This window comes from Saccopteryx bilineata, chromosome 9 (assembly GCF_036850765.1).
Source record: "Saccopteryx bilineata isolate mSacBil1 chromosome 9, mSacBil1_pri_phased_curated, whole genome shotgun sequence".
Lineage (NCBI taxonomy): Eukaryota > Metazoa > Chordata > Mammalia > Chiroptera > Emballonuridae > Saccopteryx > Saccopteryx bilineata.
In genome coordinates this window covers 38,087,950-38,114,657 of record NC_089498.1, presented here as the reverse complement: position 1 = coordinate 38,114,657, position 26,708 = coordinate 38,087,950, and the positions used below count along the sequence as shown (strand labels likewise).

The 26,708-nt window shown below is 43.9% G+C and overlaps 1 protein-coding gene across 2 annotated transcripts in view; it reads left to right on the top strand.

Annotated features, from left to right (window-relative positions):
- The window catches only part of TDRD12 (tudor domain containing 12), an 87,249-nt gene that overhangs the window by 60,100 nt on the left and 441 nt on the right, over positions 1–26,708 (top strand). For both annotated transcript variants that reach the window (XM_066244050.1, XM_066244051.1), the window contains 10 exons: positions 1,319–1,418; positions 7,549–7,736; positions 8,445–8,655; positions 11,184–11,276; positions 13,973–14,145; positions 24,008–24,114; positions 25,528–25,588; positions 25,674–25,787; positions 25,876–26,029; positions 26,110–26,176. In XM_066244050.1, the coding sequence (XP_066100147.1) occupies positions 1,319–1,418; positions 7,549–7,736; positions 8,445–8,655; positions 11,184–11,276; positions 13,973–14,145; positions 24,008–24,114; positions 25,528–25,588; positions 25,674–25,787; positions 25,876–26,029; positions 26,110–26,176 (1,268 nt within the window). The remainder of the gene's footprint in view (positions 1–1,318; positions 1,419–7,548; positions 7,737–8,444; positions 8,656–11,183; positions 11,277–13,972; positions 14,146–24,007; positions 24,115–25,527; positions 25,589–25,673; positions 25,788–25,875; positions 26,030–26,109; positions 26,177–26,708) is intronic.

Here is a 26,708-nt window from a genome sequence, read left to right as displayed (position 1 = left end):
CAGTCATCTATTTTTATAATTGAGGTATACAGTAAAGCACACAGATGATCACAGCTTGATGAATTATTGCATGTATGAGCACCCATGTAAACCCCACGCAGTTCTGAATGTGCACTGGGGGGTCCTTCATGCTTGTTCCCAGCTTGCCCGTCCTCCAGAAGCAACCACCCTCCTGATAGCTATCGGCATTGATTAATTTTGCTTGTTTTTGAACTTCATGTTCAATCTAGTATCTGTGACATATTTTTAAATTTAGAAATTAAATTTAATGGGGTGACATTGAGCAATAAGAGTACATAGGTTTCAGGTAAACATACCTGTAGCATTTGAACTGTTTATTACGTTGTGTGCCCATCACCCAAAGTCAAGTCATTTTCCATCACTGTATGTATATTTGTCCCTGTTTACTCCCCTCTCTCCACCTCCTAGTAACTACTTCACTTTTATCTATGTCCATGAGTTTCAGTTTTATATCCTAGATCTATCTGTGACATTTATCTATATTGTTCTATCAGTATTTTATTTATTTGTTTATTTAGTGACTCAGTATTGCATTGTATGAAATATCACAATGTATATATCCGTTCTTCTCTTGATGGACCTGTAGGTGGTTTCCAGTTTGGGCTGTTATGTATAAAGCTGCTATGAACATTCTTGTATCTGTTTTTGTAGAAATACCAACCCATTTCTCTTGGGTATCTGTTTTGGAGTGGAATTGCTGGGTAGGTCCTGGGATAAGCATATGTTTAATTTTTCCAAAATGATTGACCATTTTATGGTTTAATCAGTAATATTTTATAAAGTTTGAGTTGCCCCATATCCTCACCAACACTTAGTATTCTGGGGTATACTGATAAACTATTGTGATTTTCATTTGTGTTTTTCTAATAATTAATGATGGTGAATGTCTTCTCATATGCTTGTGGGACATTGGACCACCCTTTTTTTTTGATGTGCCTGTTCAGGTCTTTTTCCCATTTTTAAATGGGGTGTTTATCTTTTTCTTATTGGTTTGTAGGGTTAATTTATTTATTCTAGATGTAAGTTCTTTGTCAGATATATGCATTAAGAATATCTTTTCTATGGCTTGTGTTTTTACTCTTTTAATAGTTTTTTGGTGAACAGACGTTTTAAATTTTGATGAAGTATTTCATGGCTACTGTTTTTTGTGTTGTTATGTAAGAAATATTTGTCTCTAGGTCAGTTGTCACTCTGTTCCAGTGATTACTTAACTTTTAAAGTGTTTCAAGTAAAAATTTTCTGATTTTAATGAATAGATTTTTTTCTAGTTTTAAAATCCAATTACCTTTTTTTTCAGAGACAAAAGGATCTGTCCTGATCGACACCATATTAATCCAGAAATAGACATGCCAAGGAAATTATCCAACCTGGCTGTACCAGTGTTTGGATACATCAAAGTAGGTTCTGTTAAAGATCCTTCTGTTGAATGATTAATGGTCATTTTAGTGAATACTTCTTTGTTTGGTTTAGTGAGAGAGAGAGGGACAGACAGGGACCAACAGACAGGAAGGGAGAGAGATGAGAAGCATCAACTTTGTTGTTGTGGCATCTTAGTTGTTCATTGATTGCTTTCTCATACGTGCCTTGACCAGGGAGCTCCAGTTGAGCCAGTGACCTTGAACTCAAACCAGCAACCTTGGGCCAGTGACCTTTGGGCTAAAGCCAGTGACCATGGGGTCATGTCTTTGATCCCATACTCAAGCTGGTGAGCTTGCTCTCAAGCTAGATGAGCCTGTGCTCAAGCCGGCGACCTAGGGGTTTTGAACCTGGGTCTTCATTGTCCCAGGCTGACGCTCTATTCACTGCATCACTGCCTGATCAGGCTACAGTATGTTTTCATTTCTCTTGAGTAAGACATTGGGGTGATATTGCTGGATCATGTGATAAGTGTATGTTTATAAGAAATTGCATTCTCATCAGCACTGCATATGAGAATTTCAGTTGATACAAGTTCATTAATACTTGGTATTCTCAGTCTTTAATTTTTGCCACTCTCTTGCATTTGCACTAATTTCTTATTTGTATTTCCCTTGTGAGAAAGGATCTTGAACATCCTTTCACTATTTATTGGCTATTCGTAGCTTTTCTTTTTTGAACTCTCTGTTCAGAATTTATACTCATTTTAAAAATTTAGGGTTTTCTTTTGTTGAGTTCTAAGAATTCTCTGTATATTCTGAATATCCTTTGTCAGGTATATTGTAAATATTTCTCCCAGTTGAAAATCAAAGGTTTCAACTTCTGATGAAGTCTAGTTTACTACTTTTTATTCTATGTTTTGTGTTTTTTATGCCATAATAAATTTTTGCCTACCCTAAATTTGCAGAAATTTTCCCTATGTTCTTATTTTAGAAGCTTTATAGTTTTCCATTTAGGTCTCAGATCCATTATGGATTAATTTTGTGTGAGATGTGACTAGGGGTCAGGGTTTTTTCCCTAGGGATGATTGGTTGCTCCAGCCTCAGAAAGATCTTCTTTTCCCCCTAAATGACATTGGCACCTTTGACATAAATCAGGTGAACATATATGTGAATTCTGAATTCTTTATTCTGTTTCTTGGTCTGTTTTGTCTATCTTTATACAATAACATACTGTCTTGATTATTTGCACTTTGTAATCTTAATTTATTTTATTTTTATTTATTTATTTTTTACAGAGACAGAGTGTGAGTCAGAGGGAGGGATAGACAGGGACAGACAGACAGGAACGGAGAGAGATGAGAAGCATCAATCATTAGTTTTTCATTGTGCGTTGTAACACCTTAGTTGTTCATTGATTGCTTTCTCATATGTGCCTTAACCATGGGCCTTCAGCAGACCGAGTAACCCCTGCTGGAGCCAGCGACCTTGGGTTCAAGCTGGTGGGCTTTCCCTCAAACCAGATGAGCCTGCACTCAAGCTCACGACCTCGGGGTCTCGAACCCGGGTCCTCTGCATCCCAGTCCGACGCTCTATCCACTGCGCCACCGCCTGGTCAGGCTGCACTTTATAATCTTAAAAACTGTTTAAGTAAGTCTTCCAACTTTGGCTATCTTCTCCAGTATCTTTTTTTTGTGTGTGGCAAAGACAGGGAGAGTCAGAGAGGGACAGATAGGGAAGACAGACAAGAAGGGAGAGAGATGTGAAACATCAATTCTTCCTTGCGGCTTCTTAGTTGTTCATTGATTGATTTCTCATATGTGCCTTGACCGGGGGCTACAGCAGACTGAGTGACCCCTTGCTCGAGCCAGCAACCTTGGGCTCAAGCTGATGAGCCTTGCTCAAACCAGATGAGCCCACGCTCAAGCTGGCGACCTCGGGATCTCGAACCTGGGTCCTCCACATCCCAGTCCGACGCTCTATCCACTGCGCCACCGCCTGGTCAGGCTCCAGTATCATTTTGACTAGTCCTTTGTATAGCCATATAACATTTTAGAGAGAGAGATAAGGGAGAAAGAGAGGGCAAGGAGAGAGATGAAAAGCATCAACTTGGTAGTTGTTTCACTTTAGTTGTTCACTGATTGCTTCTCATACGTGCCTTGACTGGAGGGCTCAAGTGGAGTCAGTGACCCCCTTGTTCAAGCCAGTCACTTCGGGCTTCAAGCCAGCAACCTTGGGATCATGTCGATAATACTGCACTCAAGCTAGCAACTCACACTCAAGCTGACAAGCCTTGAGCTGTAGCTGGTGACCTTGGGGTTTCAAACGGGGGCCCTCAGTGTAGGAGGCCGACACTCAATCCACTGTGCCACCACAGGTCAAGTTCCGTATAACATTTTAGAATCAGCTTGCAATCTCTACTTAGAAGCCTGCTGGGATTTTGATTGGCATTGCATTGAGTCTGTGGATTAATGTGGGAAGAATTGCTATCTAGACAATACTGATTCTTCTATCCATTAATGTGACATATTACTCCATTTGTCTAGGTAATTTTTAATTTCTGTAAGGTGTTATATTTTTCAGTAGATAGATCTTGTATTTAGTGTGTTAAATTTAACCCTAATATTTCATGTTCTTGGGTGCTATTGTCAGTGTTTTTTCTTAAAACTTCATTTTTTAGTTGTTTTAAAAGTGTAGTTGAGGCCCTGGCCGGTTGGCTCGGCGGTGGAGTGTCGGCCTGGCGTGTGGGGGACCCGGGTTCGATTCCCGGCCAGGGCACATAGGATAGGCGCCCGTTTGCTCCTCCACCCCCCCTCCTTCCTCTCTGTCTCTCTCTTCCCCTCCCGCAGCCAAGGCTCCATTGGAGCAAAGATGGCCCGGGTGCTGGGGATGGCTCCTTGGCCTCTGCCCCAGGCGCTAGAGTGGCTCTGGTCGCGGTGGAGTGACGCCCCGGAGGGGCAGAGCATTGCCCCCTGGTGGGCAGAGCGTCGCCCCCTGGTGGGCGTGCCAGGTGGATCCCGGTCAGGCGCATGCAGGAGTCTGTCTGGCAGTCTCTCCCCGTTTCCAGCTTAAAAAAAAAAAATGAAGTTGAATTTTGTATTCTTACCTTATATCCTGCAACTGTAACAGACAGAACAGACAGAATTAGTTATGTGCATAGGTACCAGACAGAGTAGAATCAAAACAGGTGGGTGTTGGGATGGTGAAAAGGGACCCTCCCAATGTGCCCAGAACTGAGAGTTTTTCTGGCATGTGGCACTGTCAGTGCTGAAACCAGGACAGTGTGAGGTAGGCCAGGACAAGTTGATTGCCCTACCCTGTCAGGAGGCCTCATGGTCTTCTTCTGTCAAGAGAGTTCAGTCCACAAGCTTTTTGCCACCTTCATTCAACCAATTTAATATGTCTTTTTTTAAAAAAAAATATTGATTTTAAAGATTTTATTAATTTTACAGGGGGGGGCAGGGGGAGCAGAAGGTATCAACTCATAGTTGCTTTACTTTAGTTGTTTGTCGTTTGCTTTTTCTTTTTTTAATTCATTGAGAGTTGGGGAGGCATAGACAGACTCCCATGTGTGTCCTGACCAGGATCCACCCAGCAAGGCAATGCCCTGCCCATCTGGGGCATTGTTCTGTTGCTCAGCAACAGAGGTCTTCTTAGTGCTTGAGGTAGAGGCCATGGAGCCATCCTCAGTGCCCGAGGCCAGCTTGCTCCAATTGAGCCATGGCTACAGGAAGGGAAGAGAGAGAGAGAGAGAAAGAGAGAAAGAAGTAATAGGGGGATTGGTGGAGAAGCAGATGGGTGCTTCTCTTGTGTGCCCTGACTGGGAATTGAACCCGGGACATCCACACGCCAGGCTGACGCTCTACCACTGAGCCAACTGGCCAAGGCCCATTGGTTGCTTGGCATATGTGCCTTGACCCAGTAAGCCCAGGGTTTCGGACTGGCAACCTCAACATTTCAGGTCAACTCTTTGTCTGTTGCGCCACCACAGGTCAAGCCAATGTAATATGTCTTTAGATGTGCTAATGACATACAGAGGGGACTGCCACATACTGATGCCCCCTCAGGCCTAGGTTTTGCTTACCCATGTGTGCTGAGGCCCCTCTCCTTAACATAGAGTCTCCTAATTTGGGAACTACAGGGACAAAGAAACTTTCCCCTATATTCCTATCATTCTATACAGTTACCATTAGCATTTTAGTATATTTCCTGACATTTTTCTTTGTGCTTCTTTTTGAAAAGTGTTGTTATTGGTATATATTATGCCCTGCCCATTCCTTGCAACATTGTAGGGAGAGGTTTGCTCTCTCTCCGTACCACCTCATGTTCACTGCCATCACCAAGTGGGCTAATGAGTGGAATGCCGGACTGCTGGGCCCTGCTCCATAGGGGAGAAGACCTGGGAGAGGCCCCCTGCACAGTTGAGGGTTACTGCACTCCTGCAGAGGTGGTGTGGGCTTGAGGAAGCACTGAGGGTTTGGTACAGGGCTTTCTCCAGGGTGCTGGAGCATGACTGGCTCAGGAACCATGACAGACATGTCACCTGTCCTCTTCCTGCTGACATTCCAGAGGGGATGGTCACAGTAGACAGGCGAATTAGAAAGATGTACTATGAAGAGAGTGAAATGCACTGAAAAACCAGGATTGTGCTGTGGGAGTGTGTCGGGGCTAAGGGCCCTTTGGGAATTACAGGGAGGGAGGGACTCTGGGGGAGAGGGGTCAGCTGCACTGAGGGCTGGATAAGAAGGATCCAGCCATGGGAGCTCTGATGAAGAATACTCCAGGTGCAAGCATCCCCAAACTATGGCCCGCGGGCCGCATATGGCCCCCTGAAACCATTTATACAGCTCCCGCCGCACTTCCGGAAAGGGGCACCTCTTTCACTGGTAGTCAGTGAGAGGAGCACTGTATGTGGTGGCCCCCCAATGGTCTGAGGGACAGTGAACTGGCCCCCTGTGTAAAAAGTTTGGGGACTCCTGAGGTTGAGGAACCAGCCAGTACAAAGACCCTGAGGTAGGGTTCATGTAGAGTGTGGGACAGCACAGGCTCATTGGCAGTGAGTGGGAGAGGACACGCAGTGAAGTTGGAGGAGCTGTCAGCTTGGTGGGATCTGGTACTCTCTTTGGTCACATGGGCTCAGGGTGACCTCGCCCTCATCCCTGCCTTGCTTGCCTCCCTCCCAGTCAGCACTACCTTCTCCACCATCCCGCCAAGTAACCCGTTCTCACTCCTGGCATCTGCTCTGGAAAGCCAGGGCTCCTGGCTGATTCCCACTGTGTGCTCCCTCTGTCTGGAATGCCTTCTCCATGCTCTCGCTAACACACGCACGCTAGCATCCCCCTCACACACTGCTGAGCCTGCAGACATTTGACTGCAAGGAGCTGTCCTCTTGAGCACACTCTGGCTGTGGTGTTGCTGAGGGTCCCTGGAGGGCACAGCTTAATTTCTGTGGCCTAGAGCCTCAGGCACAGCAGGCTTCACTAAAATACCTCCTGTTAAGTGGACAGAGATCGGAAGGGGCTCAAGAGAAAGGGGTGCTATTTAGGATGATTTTTACATAGTGCAGTTAGAAAATAAAGGAACACATACCTAATAATACAGTTTTAAAATAATAAGATTCACCGAAAGCCTGATCAGATGGTGGCACAGTAGATAGCGTGTCGGCCTAGGGTGCTGAGGACCAAGATTTAAAACCCTAAGGTCACCAGCTTGAGCATGGGCTCCTCTGGCTTGAGCACGGGTTCACCAGCTTGATTGCGGGGTTGCTGGCTTGAGTGTGGGATCATACACATGACCCCATGGTTGCTGGCTTGAGCAAGGGGTCACTCACTCTGCTGTAGCCCCCTGGTCAAGGCACACATGAGAAAACAATCAATGAACAACCAAAGTGCCTCAGCTATGAGTTGATGCTTCTTTTCTCTCTCCTTTCCTGTTTCTCTCTCTCTCTCAAAAAAAGAGGAAAAAAAATCATAAAAAATATTTCTGTTAGATTTAAAGTGAAACTCTAATTATTTGTGGATATGCTAATGCTTTTATTTTGTTTTATTTGTTCTTTGGCCTGATTTTTAAATTCTTGTTCGTATGCTTTGGGCTTTTAGGTCAGGTGCTGATTTCACAGACAGGTCTTGGGTTTAGCTTGATTTTATTTTCTGTATATGTTTTTATGTTTCAGATAATACCCCTTTACATTTTGAATGCAACAAATTACTTTGGTCTCATAGCTGATAAACAAATGGATCTTTGTGAAACTCTTCATGCTGAAATGAAGAAGTATTTTGAGGATCCCAGTAATAAAACAATTGTCAAAAATGTGGAGAAATCTGGATTATATGGATTAGCAGAAAAAAGTGTTTTTCACAGGTAGACTGTCTTATTTCATCTTGAGAAGTTGTGAAGCACAAGGTGACTTGCACTGCTGTGGCATCCCCATTTGACCTCTCTTCACTGTGCCCACTGTTCCCGTGGTTGGCCTACTGTCTTCCAGGAGGGTGGTGGTGGTGTCATGGTCCCCAGAGCCAGGGTACATTTCTATACCTGGGACTTGTCTGACCCCAGGCTCCTGAGCACAGAGCATGGATGACAGTGTAGTGTTTATATACCAACAATTCTGGAGCCGTCACTGTCTGCACATAAATTGTTAACTCATTTAATTTTCAAAGGATGTGATGTCAATTTTATTTTGATGATAAGCAGACTGAGCCTTGGCAAGGCCATGTCACTCTAAGGTCAGCTCAGTAAATGGCACAGCGTTCCTGCCCAGGCAGGATGACTCACGTGCCTGTTTGCACCCCATTCTTTGCATGCCATGCCCGACTCCACTGGGTGATAACTTAGATTGGGAAACTTAAAAATTGTAATGTGTGGTCAAATAAAGGGACTTACTTCATTACATTTAGGTATACTTTAAATAAACCATTGCTAAGTGCCCTTGACCACTCTTATTTCTAGTATGGAGTAAAGCCATGCAGTTAGGCGTCTTATTATATATTTAGCATTTAATGGGTAAGTTGAGGCAAAGGTTGTTTCCATGTTAGAGTCTCTGTCAGACTCGTGCCACTTGTTCTCCAGGGTTCAGGTGTTGGAGGTGAGCCAAAAAGAAGACACTTGGTCTCTGGATAATGTCCTTGTAAAGTTTATAGATGAAGGCAGAACTGGACTCATCACAAGGGATCAACTACTGCATCTTCCCCAAAATTTCCACACTCTGCCCCCTCAGGCAGTGGAGTTTATTGTTTGTAGAGTGAAGCCCGCTGACAATGAAACTGAGTGGAATCCAAAGGTGAGTTACTTTGGCCTTTTATAGTTCGCTTTTAGAATATATTTAACACAGAACATACACGGAGTTGAGGACTATTTGAATTTAGAGTATTGCGTTTGGGTAAAATGCTCCATGTTCCTAAGCAGTGAAAGCAGTCTGTTTGGATCGCTGCAGGTCTGGGGCTGCACTCCCGGCCGCCTCGCGCAGACCTAGCTCTGAGGTGGGTACCCTTGTTGCCACATGTGGGTTGCCATTAGCACTCACAGACGTAGAATTGGTGTGAAGTATGTGTCATGATAAAAATTGGCTGTCAGCTTAAGGAGATGAGACAGTGTAAGAATCTGTAGAATAGGCCTCCCTGTCCAAGGGGGGATGTGGGTGAAGGCCACTTCTTGGAGAGGTCAGGTCATTCCATTGGGGTTGGGAGGTTGGACAACGAAAGCGAGAGTTCAGAGAAGCTCTCAACGGAGACGATATTTCCTCTGGCCTCTTTGGGATGGGTAACAAGGATGGGCCAGGACAGGGAGCACAGAGGAGTGGTAGACGTGGGCCCTCGTGGCTGTCCAGCGTGGGCTCGAGAGGCCCTTGCTGTGGGCACGGGGCCAAACAGGCACCCTTAGCAACAGAGCAGTGAGTCTTCTTCATAATGAGGCTCCAAATTCTCAAAGGAAGGTTAACTTTTGTACAGTCTGGTTAGTAGGATATGAAATAAGCCATTGTAGTTGGCAAAGTATCAAGAGTTTGGGTTATACACAAGGTTGAACATTATCCAGGGAAGATGTAGGTGAATGTTTCCCCACTACAGGATGAACTCATGGCCTTACTTGTAGTGAGTTTCGTAAAAATGACCTTTGTTGAATTGCATTCCTTTCCTGCATGGAAAGTGTTTGCTGAGTGTCTGCTGTGTGATGATGTCATGTATGTTCTGCAGATGTGGCCATTAGTGAGGAAGTCATGGTCCTTGTTTCTCAAGAAACATTTGGTCTGTCAAGATGATAGACCACAAGTATTTCTTGAAGAGGAGCCTTCTGTGGGAATGGGGGGAAGTAAGTTCACAGGGATGAAAATAACCCAGTTGCCACAACCCACTCCCTCCCATTCAGCTTTCCTAGAGTTAACATGTGCCTGAGCGAGTGCTCCGACAGGCCTCACCTGCAGTGGTCCTGCTGGGAAGGACACAGCCATGTGCTCAGGGACGGTGCAGGAAGCAGCACAGAGCCCTTTACTCAGGGGTCCCTGTGCAGAACAGCTTCTCTGCTGTGCCCTCCACCCGGAGCAGCAGGAACACTGGTACTTACTTCACTCTCACTGAACTTCCAAGGACGTAAGCATTCATGCCTTAAAGACAGTTGACAGTCAACAGAGGAGATAGGGACACATGTCCACAGTGGGAAGCATGTAGTGTTAGGAGTCCAGAGGCTTGCATTGTTCTTGAGACTGCTTTTGCATCTGTCCTTATTAAACTCCATTGTTAGTTACCCTTGTTGATGAAAGGGGCATGATGGCCTGCATAGCCTACCTCAGTGGTCGGCAAACCGCGGCTCTTTGGCCAGCTTAGGAGTACCCCAATTAAGTTAGTAACAATGTACCTACCTATATAGTTTAAGATTAAAAAATTTGGCTTTCAGCCCTGGCTGGTTGGCTCAGTGGTAGAGCATCGGCCTGGCATGCAGGAGTCCCAGGTTCGATTCCCGGTCAGGGCACACAGGACAAGCGCCCATCTGTTTCTCCAACCCTCCCCCTCTCTTCTCTCTCTCTTCCCCTCCTGCAGCCAAGGTTCCATTGGAGCAAAGATGGCCCGGGCACTGAGGATGGCTCTGTGGCCTCTGCCTCAGGCGCTAGAATGGCTCTGGACGCAACAGAGCAATGCCCCAGATGGGCAGAGCATCGCCCCCTGGTGGGCATGCCGGGTGGATCCCCGTCGGGCGCATGCAGGAGTCTGTCTGACTGCCTCCCTGTTTCTAGCTTCGGAAAAATGCAAAAAAAAAAACAAAACAAAAAACAAAAAAAAATTGGCTTTCAAAGGAAATTTCAATCATTGTACTGTTATTTGGCTCTGTTGACTAATGAGTTTACTGACCACTGGCTACCTCATGGTGTAGTTCTGAGGCTCTGATGAAATGTGTGGAAGTGTTTTCCAAAACTATATAGCATGCTCAGAATAAGGCATGTTTTTAAAACTGCAGATAGCCTGACCAGCTGGTGGCGCAGTGGATAGAGTGTCGAACTGGGATGCGGAGGACCCAGGTTTGAGACCCCGAGGTTGCCAGCTTGAGTGCAGGCTCATCTGGTTTGAGCAAAAAGCTCACCAGCTTGGGCCCAAGATCACTGGCTCGAGCAAGGGTTTACTTGGTCTGCTGAAGGCCCACGGTCAACGTACATATGAGAAAGCAATCAATGAACAACTAAGATGTTGCAACAAAAAACTGATGATTGATGCTTCTCATCTCTCTGCGTTCCTGTCTGTCTGTCCCTATCTCTGACTTTCTCTCTGTCTCTGTAAACAAACAAACAAAAAACTGCAGATAAATTACCTTGGTGTTTTTCAGGTTACGAGGTACATTCATCATAAAATTATAGGAAAATTACATGATGCAAAAGTGGTGTTGGCTTTAGGAAATACAGTTTGGATTGATCCAATGGTAAGTATGCAAGTTTCTTTTCTTTCTTCTTAAGTGAGAAGTGGGGAGGCAGAAAGACAGACTCCACATCTGCCCTGAGCGGGATCCACTCGGCAAGCCCACTAGGGGGCAGTGCTCTGCCTATCTGGAGCCATTGCTCTGTTACTTGGCAACCGGGCTATTTTAGCGCCTGAAGTGAGGCCCTGGAGCCATCCTCAGCGCCCGGAGCCAACTTGCTCCAATTGAGCCATGGCTGCAGGATGGGAAGAGAGAGAGAAAGGAGAGGGGAGGGGAAGGATAGAGAAGCAAGTGGTTGCTTCTCCTGTGTGTCCTGACTGGAAATCGAACCCGGGACATCCATATGCCAGGCCAATGCTCTACCACTGAGCCAACTGGCCAGGGCCTGCAATTTTTTTAAAAAGAAATTTCTTTTTGAATGGGCCTCTAAAATAATCCAGACTATTCTAACCTGTTGCTTGAATAACTTTTGCCTCACATAAATGGAGGCTTATTTAGGGTTCTGAATTAGAGTTTTGTTTTGTTTTTTCTTTTCCTTGGGTCATAAGTTTGTGGGTTTTTTGTTTAAGGGGATCTTTTACATTGTAACCCAGAGCTAACAAGCATGAGTGTCTATGCTTACACACATTCACACACTCACCAATACAGAAGCCCCATGAAACCATCCTCACTGTGTGTGACAGTCTCCAATGTTTAGAGTTCTATTCTAATCCACTTTATCAAGTGTTGTCCTGCACCATTAAATTAGTCTCATGGTCCCTGTCTACTCGGGTGGGACGCCTGGGGCCAGTGACCGCCCCTACAGCACACAGCCATCCGTCCATCTAGTTGTAAACGATTCTCAGGTCCCAGCATGTGATTGGTAATGTTGGGAGTTCCAGTCCTTGCGCTTTCAAAAATAGCTTTTATAATGTTCACAGTTGCTATCTCATTTATTCACCTAATAGTGATAGTATACCTACTGTGTGCTAGGTAGCACCTGCATGGGGCACATGGGTTCTATTTGTGAACAGACTCATCCTGCGGGGCTGACGTAGGGGAGGGCAAGCTGAGCGTGAGACAAGGACTGTAATAAGAGGGCTCAGCGTATCCCCGCTGCGCTGGCACTATCTCCCTCCGCCTCTGCCCCAAGAACTCTTCTTCTCAGTTCAAACTTTTTCTCTATTAGGCTTAAATCTTATTATGATTACTGATAAGATTTAAAGGAATTTTGTTCATAAAATCTTCTGCTAGAAGTTACTTTTATAAGATTGAAAACACCTTAAAACTTTAAAAGGTGGCCCTGGCTGGTTGGCTCAGCGGTAGAGCGTCGGCCTAGCGTGCGGAGGACCCGGGTTCGATTCCTGGCCAGGGCACACAGGAGAAGCGCCCATTTGCTTCTCCACCCCTCCGCCGCGCTTTCCTCTCTGTCTCTCTCTTCCCCTCCTGCAGCCAAGGCTCCATTGGAGCAAAGATGGCCCGGGCGCTGGGGATGGCTCTGTGGCCTCTGCCTCAGGCGCTAGAGTGGCTCTGGTCGCAACATGGCGACGCCCAGGATGGGCAGAGCATCGTCCCCTGGTGGGCAGAGCTTCGCCCCTGGTGGGTGTGCCGGGTGGATCCCGGTCGGGCGCATGCGGGAGTCTGTCTGACTGTCTCTCCCTGTTTCCAGCTTCAGAAAAATGAAAAAAAAAAAAAAAAAAAAGAAAAGAAAAAAAAACTTTAAAAGGTGTTTGGGTTGGGTTTGGGATTTAAGAGTAAGAGGAGAAATAATTTTTACAAGACAAGGTAGAGAGTACTAGTTGATGCTGTCTGTGATAGTCAATGTTGTGGTTCTTCACTGGAGGAAAAATGAAAGTTTTATTAAACAGCAATGAAAAAAACTACAGTTAAGAGAATGAAGCAGAAAAAAGAAAAGCGTCCCCTGAAAATAAGCTTCCACAGCTCCAGTGCAGCGGTTTCCATGGATGCTGCGCGGAGGCAGACCCACGCCCACTGCCTTCTCCGCCCAGACCAGCGTGGCCCCCAGTGAGACTGGAGAAACATTCTCCTGCCAGCCCCAGATGGGAACGCATTCCAAGGGTCCACTTGGGATGGGGCCTCAGGCAGTGCCAGCCTCACTCACCCTCCCTGTGCTATGAAAGGGATGCCCAGTCCTGGGTGCGCATCTCCTGTCGATAGGAATCAGACTATTGCAGATTTTCATGTTTTACTTAATTTTGTGTAAATGAAGTGAGTGAGAATGTTTTGGTTGCAGAAAAGACAAGTGTAGGAAACTGAGGAAACTGTCCTGAATACAGAATATGGAGCTTTGACAGAGAGCCTTCTGGACACCAGCAGACTCCAAGTGTTGGGGTCTTCCTTGTTAAGAGAGGCGGAAAGTACTGGAGCAAAAAATCAGAAAAATCTAGGACTCTTGTGTGTGGTGACAGCATTATAGAGTGCTCTTGTCTGGGGGTTTTGTTCCAGGACTCAATCTTGGCCCAACCCAGACCTCATCATATTTCTGCAGTGTGGGATTGGGCTCTGAAAGATTCTGGTGTGAACTTGCCTATGGAATGGTCTGGATAGGAGTGGGAGGCCCTCGCACATTGTGGTGTGTGCCCAAGTGCATCTGACTTCACAGAGCTAGATAGAGAGGCCACGTGAGCATGTTGGGGACTGATTTAAAGTTCAAAGCCTGATTCCTGCAAGTGTTGTATTTTTTTTTTCTTTCATTCAAGGTCCATATTACAAAACTTTTAAGTTTAAAAACTTCTGTTGTTGATTACAATGTTCGAGCTGAAATTTTGTCAATGGGAATGGGCACTGATAATTCAGAACATATAGACCAACTGAAAAAATTACACGAAGGAGCCAAAATGCAAACCGTTGAGGAAAGTCCAAGCCAAGCCCGGTAAGTGGGTTTTTGTGTGCTTTTTGGACGAGCTGTTTTGTGGAAATACAACTCACAAGTGTTATGAACATATTTTTCAAAGTAGAATAATTTAATGAGTGTCCATGTTCCCATCACTCAGCTTCAGTAATTACTAAGACTTGGAAAATCTTGTTTTATTTAGACCTCAGCCTGTACTTTTGGTTTTGGTGGAGTATTATAAAACAGATCCCAATTATGTTATTTCACCGGTGTATCTCTTACAGAATGAATTTTTATTAACTTTTTATTGACAATCAGCACACATACATAGAAGTGCACACATCATAAGTGTAGTTTGGGCCCTGGCTGATTGGTTCAGCAATAGAGCATCAGCCCGGCATGTGGAAGTCCTGGGTTCAATTCCCAGTCAGGGCACACAGGAGAAGCAACCATCTGCTTCTCCACCTCTTCCCCACTCACTCCTGCAGTCATGGCTCGAATGGTTTGAGCACGTTGGTTCCAGGCACTGAGGATGGCTCTGGGCACTAAGGATGGCTCCCTGGCCTTGCCTCGGGTGCTAAAACAACTCCATTGACAAGCAGTGGAGCGGCAGCCCCAGATGGGCAGAGCATCTCCCAGTAGGAGCCTTGCCAGGTGGATCCTGGTCCGGGTACATGTGGGAGTCTGTCGGTCTGCCTCCCTTCCTCTCACTTAATTTATAAAAAAAGTACTTTGGTGGACTTCTGAGCACAGAAACCAGCCCTAGGTCAGAAATGGGACAAGCCTGACCAGGTGGTGGCGCAGTGGATAGAGCGTCGGACTGGGATGCGGAAGTACCCAGGTTCGAGTCTCCGAGGTCGCGCGCGGGCTCATCTGGCTTGAGCAAAGAGCTCGCCAGCTTGGACCCAAGGTCGCTGGCTCCAGCAAGGGGTTACTCGGTCTGCTGAAGGCCCACGGTCAAGGCACATGTGAGAAAGCAATCAATGAACAACTAAGAAGTCGCAATGCGCAACGAGAAACTGATGATTGATGCTTCTCATCTCTCTCTGTTCCTGTCTGTCTGTCCCTGTCTATCTCTGCCTTTGTAAAAAAAAAAAAAAAAAAAAAAAAAGAGAAATGGGACAAGACTCAGAGCTGGACCCTCCCTTCCTAGGGGTAGTGTGCTCCCAACATAGAAGGGCACAAATGGTGCTTCCCTGCTTTGACCTCTGTTTGACCGAATCTTGTAGGGTGTCTCCTTTATATTTGGTTTCTTTCACTCAGCTCTGTTTTATCATTTTTTGGTTTTTGTTTTTAGAGAGAGGCGGGGGGAACAGTAGAGAGATGAGAAGCATTGACTTGTAGTTGCTCCCCTTCAGTTGTTTATTGATTGCTTCTTATACGTGTCTTGACCTGGGGGGCTCAAGCCGAGCCAGTGACCCCTTGCTCAAGCCAATGACCTTGGGCTCAAGCTAGTGATCATGGGATCATATCGATGATCCCACGCTCAAGCAGGTGACCTCAGGGTTTTGAACCTGGATCCTCAGTGTCCCAGGCCAGTGCTCTATCACTGTGCCACTGCCTGGTCAGGCAGGCCAAATTTTGTTTATTTGTGTCAGTAGGTATTTGGCTATATGGATTGTGTTGCTATAAACATTGGTGATCACATACCTGTTCATGTCGCTGCTCTCAATTCTTTGTATACCCAGGAGAGAAATTGCTGAGTCATGTGGTAATTCTGAGTATTTTTGAACTGCCAAACTTTTCCACAGTAGCTACACCATTTTACACTCCCACCACCAGTGCACAAATATTCCCATTTTCTCCATATGTTTGCCTAGAAATCGGCCCTAGGTAAAGTTTAAGGTCTTCTCAGGACTTTCTGGGCATGTATCTTGTCTTGGCATGTGCATGGCTTTCTAAATCCCCACTACATCCTGCCCTGCAATGTACTGCCTTTTTTTTTTTTTGTATTTTTCTGAAGCTAGAAACCTGGAGAGATAGTCAGACAGACTCCCGCATGCACCCGTCCGGGATCCACCCGGCATACCCACCAGGGGGCGATGCTCTGCCCCTCCGGGGCGTTGCTCTGCCGAGACCAGAGCCACTCTAGTGCCTGGGGCAGAGGCCAAGGAGCCATCCCCAGCACCCGGGCCATCTTTGCTCCAATGGAGCCTTGGCTGCGGGAGGGGAAGAGAGAGACAGAGAGGAAGGAGAGGGGGAGGGATGGAGAAGCAAATGGGCGCTTCTCCTGTGTGCCCTGGCCGGGAATCGAACCCGGGACTTCTACACGCCAGGCCGGCGCTCTACCCCTGAGCCAACCGGCCAGGGCCAATGTACTGCTTTTGAATGTCCTAGTTTTCCAGGAGTGTCACCCCAGCCTTAAATGGTCTGTTGTGTATCTCCATGCGTAATATCTGGGCATCTGTGGGTGTCGACTTTTTCAAGCAGTGCCCACTACTTTCCTGCCTGTGTTCCAAGATTTGTGAAACAGACTAGCATGTTGCATTGGTCCCTCAGGTATTTCCCCAGACAGATTAGAATGGCCTACACCAGTGGTCTGCAAACTGCGGCTCACAAGCCACATGTGGCTCTTTGGCCCCTTGAGTGTGGCTCTTTGGCCAGCTTAGGAGTACCCTAATTAAGTTAATAACAATGTACCTGCCTATATAGTTTAAGTTTTAAAAATTTGGCTCTCAAAAGAAATTTCAGTCATACTGCTGATATTTGGCTCTGTTGACTAATGAGTTTGCTGACCACTGGACACAGTAGTTTGCAAGCAGTCTACTCTGCTCTTTCTGGCTTGAGAGGGGAGCAGGAATCAAGCTGCTGACAGCTCAAGCCCACCATGTTGAGAAGGCAAGGGGGGAGGGGGCTAGGGCAGCAAAGGCAAGTGAAATGCTGCAAAGCCATACTCAGGTTTTGAAGCTGGCTTTTTCCTGATTGAGCATTTATTGGTTGCTGTTCATCTTTGACTGTTTACAGCTCCTACAAAGTTGACTCAGATGGCTTCTGGTGGTTCTTTCAGTGTCTCTGGGAAATGGTGGGAGCTTGGAGCTCCCTAGTTTGCCATTTTGCTCTGCATGTGTTTTGGTACCAAGATACCAGAATATGTCTTCAGTATAACTGTTTCAGTTTATCTATTAATAATTAATAGAGATATACTTTTTTTTTTTGTATTTTTCTGAAGTGAGAAGTGGGGACGCAGAGAGATAGACTCCTGCATGCGCCCGACCAGGATCCACCTGGCAAGCCCACTAGGGAGCAATGCTCTGCCCATTTGGGACTTTGCTTCGTTGCAGCTGGACCCATTCTGGCGCCTGAGGTGGAAGCCATGGAGCCATCCTCAGCGCCTGGGCCAACTTTGCTCCAATGGAGCCCTGGCTGCGGGAGAGGAAGAGAGAGCTAGAAAGGAGGGGGGAAGGGTGGGGAAGCAGATAGGCACATCTCCTGTGTGCCCTGGCCAGGAATCGAACCTAGGGCTTCCATATGCCAGGCTGATGCTCTACCACTGAGCCATCTAGCCAGGGCCAATATATACTTTTTTAAAGTTAATTTTACCAGAGTGACATCAATAAATCAGGGTACATATGTTCAAAGATATATGTCCAGGTTATCTTGTCATTCAATTATGTTGCATACCCATCACCCAAAGTCAGATTGTCCTCCATCACCTTCTATCTAGTTTTCTTTGTGCCCTCCCCCCCTTTTCCTCTCCCTCCCCCCATAACCACCACATTCTTATCAATGTCTCTTAGTCTCATTTTTATATCCCACCTACGTATGGAATAATACAGTTCTTGTTTTTTTCTGATTTACTTATTTCACTTTGTATAATGTTATCAAGATCCCACCATTTTGTTGTAAATGATCCGATGTCATGATTTCTTATGGCTGAGTAGTATTCCATAGTGTATATGTGCCACATCTTCTTTATCCAGTCTTCTATTGAAGGGCTTTTTGGTTGTTTCCATGTCTTGGCCACTGTGAACAATGCTGCATGTGTCTTTACGTATCAATGTTTCTGAGTTTTTGGGGTATATACCCAGTAGAGGGATTGCTGAGTCATAAGGTAGTTCTATTTTCAGTTTTTTGAGGAACCACCATACTTTCTTCCATAATGGTTGTACTACTTTACATTCCCACCAACAGTGAATGAGGGTTCCTTTTTTTCCACAGCCTCTCCAACATTTGCTATTACCTGTCTTGTTGATAATAGCTAATCTAACAGGTGTGAGGTGGTATCTCATTGCTGTTTTGATTTGCATTTCTCTAATAACTAATGAAGATGAACATCTTTTCATATATCTGTTGGCCATTTGTATTTCTTCCTGAGAGAAGTGTCTATGTCCTCTTCTCATTTTTTTATTGGATTGTTTGTTTGTTTGTTGTTGAGTTTTATGAGTTCTTTGTATATTTTGGATATTAGGCCCTTATCTGAGCAGTTGTTTGAAAATATCATTTCCCATTTAGTTGTCTATTTATTTTGTTGTCAGTTTCTCTTGCTGAGCAAAAACTTCTTAGTCTGATGTAGTCCCATTCATTTATCTTTGCCTTCACTTCCCTTGCCTTTGGAGTCAAATTCATAAAATGCTCTTTAAAACCAAGGTCCATGAGTTTAGAACCTATGTCTTCTTCTATGTATTTTATTGTTTCAGGTCTTATATTTAGGTCTTTGATCCATTTTGAATTAATTTTAGTACAAGGGGACAAACTGTAGTCGAGTTTCATTCTTTTGCATGTGGCTTTCCAGTTTTCCCAGCACCATTTGTTGAAGAGGCTTTCTTTTCTCCATTGTGTGTTGTTGGCCCCTTTATCAAAAATTATTTGGTCATATATATGTGGTTTTATTTCTGGACTTTCTGTTCTGTTCCATTGGTCTGAGTGTCTGTTTTTCTGCAAATACCATGCTGTTTTGATTGTTGTGGCTCTATAATATAGTTTGAAGTCAGGTATTGTAATGCCCCCAGCTTTGTTCTTTTTCTTTAGGATTGCTTTGGCTATTCGGGGTTTTTTATAGTTCCATATAAATCTGATGATTTTTTGTTCCGTTTCTTTAAAAAATATCATTGGAATTTTGATGGGAATTGCATTAAATTTGTATATTGCTTTGGGTAATATGGCCATCTTGATTATATTTATTCTTCCTATCCAAGAACAAGGAATATTCTTCCATCTCATTGTATCTTTTTCGATTTCCCTTAACAATGGTTTGTAGTTTTCATTATATAAGTCCTTTACATTCTTTGTTATGTTTATTCCTAGGTATTTTATTTTTTGTTGCAATCATGAAGGGGATTATTTTTTTAAGTTCATTCTCAAATGTTTCATTGTTGGCATATAGAAAGGCTATGGACTTCTTTATGTTAATTTTGTATCCTGCGACCTTACTGTATTGATTTATTGTTTCTAGTAGTCTTTTTGTAGATTCTTTGGGGTTTTTGATGTATAGGATCATATCATCTGCAAAAAGTGATACCTTTACTTCTTCTTTTCCGATATGGATGCCTTTTATTTCTTTGTCTTATCTGATTGCTCTGGCTAGAACCTCTAGCACCATATTAAATAAAGAGTGGAGAGAGTGGACAACCCTGTCTTGTTCCTGATTTAAGGGGGAAAGCCTTCAGTTTTGTGCCATTTAATATGATGTTATCTGATGGTTTATCATATATGGCCTCTATCATGTTGAGATATTTTCCTTCTATACCCATTTTGTTGAGAGTCTTAAACATAAAATTGTGTTGTATTTTGTTGAATGCCTTTTCTGCATCTATTCATAAGATCATATGGTTTTTGTTCTTTGTTTTGTTGATATGGTGTATTACGTTAACCGTTTTTGTATGTTGAACCATCCTTGAGATTCTGGAATGAATCCCACTTGATCATGATGTATTTTTTTAAAATATGTTGTTGTATTCGATTTGCTAGTATTTTGTTTAGTATTTTAGCATCTGTATTCATTAGAGATATTGGTCTGGAGTTTTCTTTTTTTGTGCTGTCCTTGCCCGGTTTCGGTATGAGGGTTATGTTGGCCTCATAAAATGTGTTTGGAAGTCTTGCTTCTTCTTCAATTTTTTGGAAGACTTTGAGTAGAATAGGAACCAAGTCTTCTTTGAATATTTGATAGAATTCACTAGTATAACTGTCTGGGCCTGGACCTTTATTTTTGGGGAGGTTTTTAATAGTTTTTTCTATTTCTTCCCTACTAATCGGTCTGTTTAGGCTTTCTGCTTCTTCTTGACTCAGTCTAGGAAGGTTGTATTGTTCTAGGAATATATCCATTTCTTTTAGATTGTTGAATTTAGTGGCATAAAGTTTTTCATAGTATTCTACAATAATTCTTTGTATATCTATGATGTCCGTGGTGATTTCTCCTCTTTCATTTTGGATTTTTTTTATATGAGTTGTTTCTCTTTTTTCCTTGGTAAATCTTGCCAAGGGTGTGTCAATTTTGTTGATCTTTTCAAAGAACCAGCTCCTTGTTCTATTAATTTTTTCTATAGTTTTTCTGTTCTCTATTTCATTTATTTCTGCTCTGATTTTTATTATCTCCTTTCTTCGGCTCGTTTTGGGTTGTCTTTGTTCTTCTTTTTCCAGTTCCTTAAGGTGTGAAGTTCAGTGGTTCACTTGGGCTCTCTCTTGTTTGTTCATATAGGCCTGAAGTGATATGAACTTCCCTCTTATTACTGCTTTTGCTGCATCCCAGAGATTCTGATATGTCGTATTGTCATTTTCATTTGTCTGTATATATCTTTTGATCTTTGCGCTTATTTCTTCTTTGACCCATTCATTTTTTTAAAGTATGTTGTTTAGTTTCCACATTTTTGTGGGGTTTTTTTCCTCTTTTATGCAGTTGAATTCTAGTTTCAAGGCTTTATGATCAGAAAATATGCTTGGTACAACTTCGATTTTTCTGAATTTGCTGATGTTGTTTTTGTGGCCCAATGTATGGTCAATTCTTGAGAATGATCCATGTACACTGGAGAAAAATGTATACTCTGTCACTTTGGGATGAAATGTCCTGTAGATGTCTATCATATCCAGGTGCTCTAGTGTTTTGTTTAAGGCCAATATATCTTTATTTATTCTCTGTTTGGATGATCGATCTAGAGCCGTCAACGATGTATTGAGGTCTCCAAGTATGATTGTATTTTTGTCAGTTTTTGTTTTAAGGTCAATAAGCTGTATTATATATTTTGGTGCTCCTTGGTTTGGTGCATATATATTAAGAATTGTTATGTTTTCTTGACTCAGCGTCCCCTTAATCATTATGAAATGACCATTTTTGTCTCTGAGTACTTTTGCTGTCTTGTAGTCAGCATTATCAGATATGAGTATTGCTACGCCTGCCTTTTTTTTTTTAATGTTATTTGCTTGGAGTATTGTTTTCCAGCCTTTCACTTTGAATTTGTTTTTATCCTTGTTGCTTAGATGTGTTTCTTGTAGGCAGCATACAGTTGGGTTTCCTTTTTTAATCCATTCTGCTACTCTGTGCCTTTTTATTGGTGAGTTTAATCCATTTACATTTAGTGTAATTATTGATACTTGTGAGTTCCCTATTGCCATTTTATACATTGCTTTCTGGGGGGGTTTTTTTGTGTGTTTTTTTTCTGAAGTTGGAAACGGGGAGGCAGTCAGACAGACTCCCGCATGCGCCCGACCGGGATCCACCCAGCATGCCCACCAGGGGGAATAGATAAATTTCTAGAACTATACAATCTTCCTAGACTGAGTCAAAAAGAAGTGGAAAGCCTAAATAGACCTATAAGCAGGGAGGAAATAAAAACAACTATCAAAAAACCTCCCCAAAAATAAAAAGTCCAGGACCAGATGGCTACACTAGTGAATTCTACCAAACATTCAAGAAGTGTTGGTTCCTATCCTTCTCAAAGCCTTCTAAGAACTAGAAGAGGCAGCAGTACCTCCTAACACATTCTATGAGGCCAACAGAACCTTCATACCAAAAACTGTTAAAAACATTACAAACAAAACCTTACAGCCTGACCAGGTGGTGGCGCAGTGGATAAAATGTCAGACTGGGAAGCGGAGGAGCCAGGTTTGAGATCCTGAGGTCACCAGCTTGAGCATGCGCTCATCTGGTTTGAGCAAGGGGTCACTTGCTTTGTTGGAACCCCCCGGTCAAGGAACTTATGGGAAAGCAATCAATGAACAACTAAGGTGCTGAAACAAACAATTCATGCTTCTCATCTCTCTCCCTTCTTATCTATCTGTTCCTGTCTGTCTGTCTCTGTCTCTCTCTTGGAAAAGAAACAACTGGGATTGATCACTTATCTGAAAAATAACTATAACCCTTGAGCCCAGCTCTGTGCAGAGCACTCTGCTGGGTGTCTGTGCACACTTGGCTTTGTGGCTGTGCAGGGGTATGCACACCTGTGGTTATAGCACAGTTAAGGAGATGTTCAGAGGACTGCAGGAGACTGCAGAGGTAGCCCTCCTGGAAGAAGAGGCTCCAGTCCAGCTGGAGAGGGACACTGGATTGGAAGTGAGGAAAATGGCACCGTTTTACAACAGATTGGAAGAGAACAGATCCTGGGGACCTGGAAGATCTGGAAGCCACGGGGCTTAGTGATTGACATACACAGGGTAATGTGATTCCATAATTCTCAGCCCTGATGGCAGAGAAGAAATTGGCATGGTTGGCAGTTACAGGATGTTTTCAGGAGCAGCTAGCCTGTTGGAAAAAGAGACACTGAGTTGGTTTTGGACCCATTTAAGGTTGTTGAAAGTATAAGGCTAGAAGTCAAGAAAGCACTGGGGAAAGGCTCTGGTTTCCAGGTGTTGGTGAAGAGTCAAAACTTGGTGTGTGAGGAGGAAGGGTCAGAACCCATTAGATGAGGGTTTAATGAAGGAAGTCAGAGCCATGGTAGAGGAAGAGGGAGTGATGGAGGACTGGTACTGCACCCCTGGGAGAGGAAGAGGCCTGAGGAGGATCCCTGCTGTGTCCTGGCGATTGGACATGGGACACTGCCCTCTGCTGTTTGGGCAGTGCCATTCTGCAGCCTTCATGAGTGTCAGTCAAGTCCCCAGAGATAAACGCACACCCCAACCCCATAGGTGTGCATGTGTACGTGTGTATGGATACTTATGCGTACATACATTTGCGTAGGTTTGCTGCTTTCAGGTCAACTTCTGAAAGGATGCACAAAAAATGAATTACATTGTCACCAGTGAGGAAGGAATTTGAGTGGCTGGGCAGCATGAGAAGATTTCTTACAGTAGAGAATTTTTTATTTATTAAACTACATGCATGTGATTACCTGCTCAGAAAAGCAAAAGAGAAACACAATTTAAAATTTTTAGAGAAAGGAGGCTGCCCTCTATGTACTGATAGGGAAGAAGTCTGGTTTTTAAGTACAATGAGATGAGGGGCAGGAAAGGGAATTCAGTAGGTTTCCATGGGTTGAAACGCATGCGCACATGTGTGTATGGAAGCTACAGATAACAATATTTGCTTTTCTATGCAAAGACTATTCTAGAATCAGCCCAAACTGTTAAGAGGGGTGTCTCTGGGAAAATGAACTGAGGAACCAGGGCTGGGGAGGATAGGAGATAGCTTTTACTTTCTGCCCTTTTATCCTCTTTGAAGTGAATGGCAATGTATATGTTACTCTCACCGTTGAATGATTTGGAAGGGAACTTACTTTGGTAAACGAGTTAATGCATTTATCTGATCATATGTATCAATCATCTACTCTGTGCTTGAAGCAAGGGGCACAGTGTGAATGAAGCCGGCTGCTCTGCCCATTCTCTGTAAATGTGTCATGTTCTGCGTGGGTCTGACCCATGGGAGTAAGCGTGCCACAGCCATTTCTTGCCTGCCTTTCTCTTTGGCTAGGAAGTCTCTGTGGAGAGCTGGGTCCTGCCTGTCTCCTAGGAGCTAACCTCCACCTCTTCTCCCCAGGGTGCAGTCATCAGCAGGTGCCGCCTGTCTGCAGAGCATGCAGCAAGAGGACGGGGCTTCAGAGAGAGGTGCTGACTCCGAGACACACTCAGAAAACCAGGAGCATGGTTAGTTATTTCAAAGATGGTTAATAGAATCAATAATTCTTAGAAATTTGCTAATGGGTAGGTTTTTCACTTTTAGATGAATTATAGAGAATGTGACACAAACTGATATTACTCAAGTTCCTATTCTTTTTTTTTTTCTGAAGTGAGAAGTGGGGAGGCAGTCAGACAGACTCCCGCATGCGCCTGACCAGGATCCACCTGGCATGCCCACCAGGGGGCAGTGCTCTGCCCATGTGGAGCATTGCTCCATTGCAACCAGAGCCATTCTAGCACCTGAGGTGAAGGCCATGGAGCTGTCCTCAGCACCTGGGCCAACTTTGCTCCAATGGAGCCTTGGCTGTGGGAGGGGAAGAGAGAGAGAGAGAGAAAGGAGAGGGGGAGGGGCAGAGAAGCAGATGGGTGCTTCTCCTGTGTGTTCTTGCCGGGAATTGAACCCAGGATTTCCACATGCTGGGCCGACCTCTACCACTGAATCAGCTGGCCAGGGCTCAACTTCCTATTCTTGATAATTCAGCTACCTGGTGTTTTGTTTTTTGGCAAGTTCCCCCACCCTTTTTTTTTAAGATAAAATGTTCATTCAGTAAAGCACACAGATCTTAATACACAGCTTATGAGACTTTTACAAATGGATGTCATGAACCAGGTTAAGCTACTGTGTATTTCCAGAACCCAGCATTCTCCCTCAGATACCTTCCCTATCTGGAACCTTCCCCAGTAACCACTGTTCTGACTCTGACACCATCAGTTTTGCTGAATTGAAAGTACATAGTATACACTCTTGAGGCTTTTTCAGTCAACGTTAATGCCTGTGAAATGCATCTGGATTATTGGTAGCAGTGCTGTTTTTTATTTTGAGTTTATTTTGTGACATGAATATACCATAGTTTACCAGTTCACATATTGACAGATGTTGAAGTTGTTTTCAGTTTTTGATTATTGTTACTCAAGCTGCTGGGAACATTCTTGGTCACGTCTTGGGACAGAAGCTTCAAATATTTTAGACTGAGAATTTAAGTTGCATTGTTTCAGAAAATGTTGTTCAGTACTCTTCTTGAGTGTCCTGCCTGCTGCCCTGGAAGTCATCTGTAGTGGAGTCCTAGCAGGTGAAGGGAGCAGAGGAGCCTGAACATTTTCACCTGTGGCCGTGGGTTGTCATGAGAGTGCTTTTCAGAGAGTGACATCAGTTTCCCAACTGTTTAAGTGTCTTTGTCAAAGCCTGTTTTTATTAGTTTTACTAAATGATGTGCATTATATTTTTTTCCAATTCTTTGCAGTAACTTGGGTTACTATGAAATGTATACTTTTAGAGAGTACTTCTTTGGCTAAAAGTTGCATAGTGCAAAAAACTATGTTTGTGTGTATTTATGGAGTTACATGTAAATAATCTATAGGAAAATTTGACTTTTTGTATAGAAACTTCACCTGAGAACACTGGCGATGTTTCCACTAAAAACATTACAGAGCCCCTGAAAAGGTGCGTCCATTGCTGCGGGTGTCTGCTCCCTTCCTCACCTTGGGGGGGGGGGGGCGTGAGCATGAAGCCTTTTTCTTTTCCCTAGCTTCCACCCACAGGTAAAATGGTTCCAAAAAGACGATGTGGTCATCTTGAAGATAAGACTAAGGAATGTCAAAGATCACAAATGTAAATATTTTAGAGATAGAGTCATTTTCAGGTAGGTTTATGTGAATTTTATAAAGTAAAATAGAAATAATTTCAAGCATTAGAAAAAAACCTGACTTGATTTCTTTTTGTAAACCTAGTGCCTGGATGGGAGAAAAATTTTACTTGGCTGATTTGGAGCTACAGGCCAACATACTACAAGATGATTGCAATTGTGTAATTAAAAACAGTGAACCTGTAATCACTCTTGCAAAAGAGAAAAGGGACTCTTGGGGTAGCTTACTCAAACAAAAGGTGAGTTGAAATGAACTGTGGCTGGTCTTAACACCCTATGTTTTATTCCCTCACTTAATGTAAACTATTACATTGAACAGAATCCTAATGTGACTTTTGATTTTGATCACTGGGAGGAATGTGAAGAGGAGAGCCCCTTCTCCAAGGGTGAGTGGGGTGCCCACTCCCTGGGGGAGTGGTTGGTCCTGAGGGCCATGGGGTGGGCATCACCACTCAGCTGATTATAGGAATGTGGCCTCTGTGGAAATGGGTTGTTAGCATAAAGCCCTTAGGAATTAGTTTTCTTCTTGTGCTTGATCTTGGTGCTTAATGTTCTGGCTTGAGGAATTATCAACTCTTAGTTATAAACATATCTCTTGTAATACTTTTACACATAATTTTTCTAGGAGAAAGATTTACTTATAAGCAGGCAAATTTTACTGGCTCATTTCTTACCCAAATTAATGAAATAAGTAAAAAAAAAAGAGGTAGATAGAACCCATGAGACTTTTCTACATTGACCAAAATAATGGGAGGCAAAAAGATTTGCTAATTTGTCTGTTGTTAACATATGTTTTAAATAATATCTAATTCTGCCTGGCCTGTGGTAGCTCAGTGGATAAAGCGTCGACCTGAAATGCTGAGGTCACCAGTTCAAAAACCTGGGCTTGTGCTCGAGCAAGGCACATACAACAAGCAA